The sequence below is a fragment of the Tupaia chinensis genome, unplaced genomic scaffold (genome assembly GCF_000334495.1).
Source record: "Tupaia chinensis unplaced genomic scaffold, TupChi_1.0 Scaffold000140_1, whole genome shotgun sequence".
NCBI lineage: Eukaryota > Metazoa > Chordata > Mammalia > Scandentia > Tupaiidae > Tupaia > Tupaia belangeri.
In genome coordinates, this window is record NW_006159610.1 from 5,677,709 (window position 1) to 5,684,346 (window position 6,638).

The following is a 6,638-nucleotide window of genomic DNA, read 5'->3' on the forward strand; positions in this document are numbered from 1 at the left end:
GGGGGGGGGGTGGGGAGGGCCAGCAGGTAGCATAGTGGTTAAGGCACTGGTCAATGCAGTTTGAATCCTGAACCTGAGGCTTAAAAATCGCACCAGGTACATGTGCATGCATGCCCAAAGTCCCAGGAAAAGAATGAAGGAGAAGGGACCATGACATGGCCATCCCTCTTGGGGGTGATTTCTCATTTTCCCTCTCACTCTCTCTCTCCAGCAAGCACATACATCTTATGGCAAAAAAATGAAAATAAATAAATAAATAAATAAATAAAAGATGGAAACAAACAAAGGCTCACTGTAGGCCAGAAGGTGGTGTGGCGTGGTGATTAGGGTGTCAGGGTGTTGGACGCCACGTGGCTGAGTGAACAGTTCAAGTCCCTGACCTCATGACTTGAAAACCACAGCAGGCAGGTGTGTGCACCCAATACCCAATATTCTAAGAGGAGAATGGAGACTGTGGCCTGGCCATCCCCTCAGGGGATGATTTCTCAGTTTCTCTTTTTCTTTCTGTCTCTCTCCAGTAAGCACATGTGCCCTACAGAAAAACTTTTAAAAAAAAGAAAAAGAAAACAAAGGTTCATTTGTTTCTGGAGGAATGTGCATGCTAGAGCCCCTAGACGGAGAGGCCAGGCATTCAAAAAACACTAAATCCATCTTTTGCTAGATGAGTAGGCCCTTAGTTTCCAAATGAGTGCGGAGCTCTCTCCTCCCAAGGCCTCGGCATGTGGAAGCTCATCCTGCCTTTCCTCAGGGATAGTCGGCACCTGCTTCACCAGGACATAAAAGCGTTAGAGTCCACCAGGCATCGCCAGCGCAGCAGGCAGCAGGGACGGGCTTCTGAGGGAAGAGTCCAGGGTGAGTTCCACCTGAGCAAAAGCACTCTCAAGACTCGCTCCTCCTTTTTTTGAACAGCAGCGATTTCTGTTGCACCAGACATTGTTACTGAGCCAAGGGAGATAACCTCGGGTAAGCCCTTCCTGCACTCTAAATCCCTCCCAAGGCCCCAGGACAATAGAACCCTTGGTAAAGCCACTCAGAACTGGGCATGGTGCCTCAGGGCTTTACACACATCTGGGTTTGCTCAACCAGAGAACGGCTGGAGCCACAGTGAGGCCTCAGCACTTATCTCCTCTTCCTCCCTTCTCATGGCAAGGCCCAAGGTGCTATTGATTGAAGGGCCCTTCTGAGACACAACTACTACATAAGGAAAAGGGCCCTTGTATAGATAACAAGCAGCAACCAGGCAGCCCCCCCTCCTCCTGGAGTACCTGAATATCCAAGGGAACAACAGGTGACTTCCCTCCAAGCCACCATGCCCCTGTCCCCCATCTCTCTCTCTCTTATTATTCTTTCTATGTAGCCATTGCGTTTCTCTTTTCCCAACATATTACTTTTCTCTAGATGCCTCTTCTTTCCCCTTTTCTCTGCCAAGTCTTGCCAAAGAGTACCCTGGAGTTCTTAGTGTCTGTAAGCATTCTTCTTATTATTATTATTATTAGTTAGGAGTTATTATCAATTGTCAGAGGTTGTTTGCACTTACCAGAGAGAGAGACAGACAGAGAGACAGAGAAAGCATACCCAATGGGGTGCAGAAACGCCACAATACATCTCCTCCATTTCTCCATCATGTCAGATTTGGGGTATACATGCACATACGCCTTGCACATTTTTCAAGCTGCGAGTGCTGGGATATGAGGCTTAATTCTTGGGCTATGGGACGAACTCACATAGCCACATAGGCCTTCTTAAATCTACAGTATGTGTGTGTGTGTGTGTGTGTGTGTGTGTGTGTGTGTGTGTGTGTTTATATATATAAATATAAAATACTCTATTCTGAACACTCCTGCCAATAGCTTCAGGCAGCTAAGGTTACCCTTAACATGAACCGTAAACATGGCTGTGCTTGGCTAGACAACAAGAGTCCTAAAAGCATTAACCGAGGTCTTCCTGGTGCCATTAGTACTATGGCCACTTAATAATAAGAACAACTGCAAACAAAATTCAGAACACAGACTAAGCTGTTGGAGGCTCCAGTTGTCTGCCCTGCTCTGTTCTCACATCCCTAAGAACTAAGCATGAGTACCTAGAGCTCCCTGTCCTTTCACTTGGCACAGGCCAAATTATTATAATACTGTTCTTTCCAAGCAGAGGGCAACTCACAAAACACAGAAATGAGATGATAGAAAAAGTGAGCCAAGCAAACCTGGATCTCATCTTCCCTCCCCATTGAGAGCTACGACCTGGCCACAGGTGCCGCAGCATCATATTTCTAAATATCATTTGAGATGCTGCTCTTGGGTTACTAAATGTGCCAGGGACAGCAAGGTACTTTGCCTGGAAGCTCTGATGCATTCAAGGATATTGAATTTCCTTATCTCTCTCTGCAGGATAATGAAGAAACACTGCCACTTACTTTACTCTTGAAACATCTCTCCTCTAGTGACCCCAGCCCTGAAGCCACTACGGGATTCATCGTGACAATTATAACACTTTCTGAACCATATTTAAAAATAAATTAAAGGGCAAGACATATTTGATAGTAATAATGGGTGTCATAAAAATGGAAAGAATTATTTTAAAGTTGTATATAAAGCTGAAAGGCACTAAGTGCAAAGAAATAGTATTTCTGGGACCAGCAGGTAGCATGGTGGTTAAGGGCACTGGACTCCCACATGGTCAACCAGGGTTCGAGTCCTGGACCTGGTGGCTTGCTTTCTCACTTTCCCTGTCTCTGTCTCTCACTCTGTCCCTCTCTGGTGAAATGAAAATAAGTAAACAAATAAATAAACAAGTAAATAAAGTTAAATAAAATAATTCTTAAAAAAAATAAAACATTCCAAAGAGACTTAGCTAGAAATTAAGAATGCACATATATGGCCAGCCTCACAGCCTAGCGGTTAAGGAAGCTGATTCCGCAGAGCCAACTATGAATCCCAGCCCTGGTAGCTTGAAAAACACACTGGGTGTGAGTGAAGGCATGCCTAAAATCCTGACAGGATGGAGACAGAAAGGAAAAGGGATGATGGGCCACACCCCATTGTGAGGTGCTTTCTCCTTCTCTCTCTAACTCGGTCTCTGCTGAATGTGCATGCCCTCTGGCAATTAAAAAAATCTACATATATAGAAAAATCACAGTTTTTAAAAGCTTTATTTGGAATCAAGGTTTCTAAGAACAGAGCTATTTCCTGAAGCAAGCTACCCCTGGGGCACAAATAATCCCAATGCGCCCATGCACAGTCCCTTTCTGCTTAGACCATGTGATGTGATCTGGTAACTGGAAGGAACACAGGGAGGGCAGACAGACCTTCTTTAGGAGAGAAGTTGAGGAACTGATCCACTTCATGAGGCTCCAGCTTAATCTTAGGAATAATTGTCTGGCACGAGGAATCAACCTGAAGGAACAATTTCAAACATAATTTTGAAAAACCAATAACAGATTTCAGAAATAGAAACAGTGATTTATCATCTGTGCCCTTTTCTTGGGACAGCTCTGACTCTCTGCAGCTCTGTGGAGTAGAGGCTGCTTCTCTGACAGGGAATCATTTTAGTTCTTAACCTCCTCATCACCAGGCCTGTCATTACAACTGATAGAACCCTTAGAACTCCAAAAGGAAAAGCTCAATAATCACTTCTCAGTGTTTCTTTCTATTGGTTTTGGGAAAATATAAAAACATCTTATCTCAAAATATTCTGGAAAAAAATTTTTTAAGAGAAATTTTTGCTACAGGCACGTGCACTCACCAGAGAGACAGAGAGCGAGAAACCATCCCCCAGGAGGGGATGGCCACTCCGCAATCCCTTCTCCTCCATTCTCCTCACAGAATCTTGCGGATGCATGCACATGTGCCCAGCATAAGTTTCAAGGTGTCGAGTCCAGTATTCGAACTACAGTCAACTACATGATAGTCCAGCAATGTAACCATTATGCCATGCTGTTCCCTACTCTGGAAATTTTTATTTAAAGGGTCACAGGCCCTCACTTTTGTCCTGGGGTAGGGACTGTCTGCTCTAAGCTATGCTCTTTTTCTTTAGGTTTCCCAGTGGCTTCTAACCATGAAGTGCTCAGCAGGGAAAGGAGAGTTATCAGCCCATGCATGGGGAACAAGGCTATGACCCTGAATTATCTATTTTTTTTTTTGAGAGATTTTTGCTATAGGGCACGTGTGCTCACCAGAGAGACAGAAAGCAAGAAATCACCGCCCCCCCCCCCCCCCAGGGAGGGATGGCCACGCCGCAATCCCTTCTCCTCCATTCTCCTCTTGGGATCTTGGGCATGCACGCACACACGCCCAGCGTGAGTTTAAGCCACTGGATCCAGGACTCGAACTGTGGTCGACTACATGGGAGTCCAGCAACATAGCCATTACACCAACTGCTGGTCCTGACACTTAACTATCTTAATTAGATACTTGAAAGTCTACTGAACTGAAATCTTGTAGAGCAAGGGGACTAATACAGACCCCAGGAGCCTTGTCCAGTAAAGATACTCAGGAAGCTATAGAGAAAGGGCTGCAGAAGTGTTGTCTACAACTCCTTCAGCTTCGACTTGGATAGACCAAAAAGTGAGCATGCAACAATCCTTCTGTGGCTCTCCTGATTCTGGGTTACCTTTTCTTAAACAGGCAGACACTCTAAAGTGCTCATCGGAAATCTAACTTAAGGCATGTTAGTGGAGTCATTGTTTATAACCTGAGGTTTTGATCTTAGAGAGTGTCCAACATCTGTAAGATGTACAAGTGTGATAGTGGTCCATCATTGGACACTGGAAATACCCAGAGAGAAAGTGGAGTAGGATTAAATTCTACTTGCTGTAGGCATGGAATTGAGTGAGCAAGAAATTCCTGACGTCTTATGCTTTCCACAGGTAACACCATAAAACCTCATAGGTGGAAGCTTCCCGAATTGGGTAAGGGCAACTTAGCATTACACGAAGAAAGTAAAATAGTACAGGGAATGAGCATTCCTAACAGCCAGAGCACTGTCACAGTCAGCAACTGCATCATCTTAACCACTCTTTTTCCACTGGCTTAAAAATCAAAGCCATGGAGAATATTTTTTTAACCATAGATATTCATTTATGTTTCTGTTTTTTTTTTTTTTTCCTGTAATAGAAAAAAATAAAATAAGCTTTGCTACCAATTTTTATGAACAATGAACTTAAAGGAAGTAATAGAATCTGGGCTGACTCAAATCAACATACACTTGATATATACATACATAAAAGGGGACTTTGAAAAGTTCATGTAAAAATAGAATTACAGTATGAGTTTATATTGGTGCCAAAAAATTTAAATCTATGCATAGTTTTTTCATAATATGCATTTTCCACCAAGTTCTTGAAGACCCTCCTACGTACGTATAAAGTTATATGTCCTTAAATATAAACAGCCACTAGCTCTAAAATAATTAAAAGCATTATTAAGGAATGAGAGTTATATCTTTTGATGCAGCCTGCTTCTATGAAAGAAAATTGAGTATACCCCTGTATTCCCTTCCACAGGGGCTTCCTCCTTTTCATAAGGGGTGGAGATGGCTGTGATGGTCAAAGTGACAGAGGGTACAAGTCCTGGTGGTGGCTCATCCGTAATTGGCTCTGTCTTGATGGTTGTTGAAGGAAAATCTGTAGACAGGTACCATTTCTCACTTTCCACCTCATCTGTGGGAAAAAGACAAGCAAGCATGTGAATTTAGCATCATCATAAATAAATTAACTACTAATCTTTTTCATTTAAAAAAAAAACCTCCAATAAAGGGTGATTGAGAATAGAATAAAAGAAAATAGAGTACATGAAAGAGAAGATAAACAGATAAAGACATTTCTGGGCAGTCAACCTCGTAACCTTGAGTTTAAGGGAGCCATCCCACATGGCTGACCACATGGTTCAAATCCTGGCCCCAGTGGCTTGAAAAACACCCTGCGTGCATGTGTAGATGTACCCGAGATCCTGACAGGATGGAGACGGGGAGAAAGGGACTGTATTGTGACCATGCCCCATTAGAGGACGCTTTCTCCCTCTCCCTCTTCCTTTCCCTCTCTCTCTTCCTCTCTCTGGCTTTCTCTGGTGAGCATACACACCCTCAAGCAGTTTAAAAAAAAGAAAAAAGAAAGAAATGACTGGCAAAGAAAGAATGGACCTATATTTGTATTTACTTGTCTGTAAAGATGCCTAAAAAAAACTAGTAAGATACATGTAAAAGAAAGAAACTTGGGTTTCTGGGCAAGACAAGAAGGAAACTAAGTAGACAGGGAATAGCATTGAAGGGGAGAATTTTCAGTGTAATGAGCTATAATACTTCCTGGTTCCTGGTTTTAAAATCAAGTGAAGGTGTTATCTATTCAAAAATCAATAAATAAATAGATTTAGAAATACAAAAGAAAAAAAAAAAGGGTTGGCAACCAAGATCTTGGGAGAAAAGATGAGAGAATAGTTAAGAAGTCTCTCACCTTCTCAGCGGACGGTTTATTTTCTTAAGTTGTTTTTTCGCTCTTCTTGGTCTCTGCTTTTGTGTTCTCTGATCTTCCCTATGACCCCCTATGTCTTACACCTAACCTAGACTTCCAAAGACAGCTCAGCTCCCTGGAAACTTTGGGATTGGTAAGAAATACCCGCTTTTTGCTGAAATGAGTTACTCATCTGGGG

At 42.9% G+C, this 6,638-nt stretch overlaps 1 protein-coding gene across 1 annotated transcript in view; it reads right to left on the bottom strand.

The window, feature by feature from the left end:
• The window catches only part of CREB3L2 (cAMP responsive element binding protein 3 like 2), a 146,897-nt gene that overhangs the window by 36,743 nt on the left and 103,516 nt on the right, over positions 1 to 6,638 (bottom strand). Inside the window, exons 3-4 of the mRNA XM_006145022.3 lie at positions 5,478 to 5,653; positions 3,302 to 3,389 (exon numbers count right to left, since the gene is read on the bottom strand). Coding sequence (XP_006145084.1) covers positions 3,302 to 3,389; positions 5,478 to 5,653 — 264 coding nt within the window. The remainder of the gene's footprint in view (positions 1 to 3,301; positions 3,390 to 5,477; positions 5,654 to 6,638) is intronic.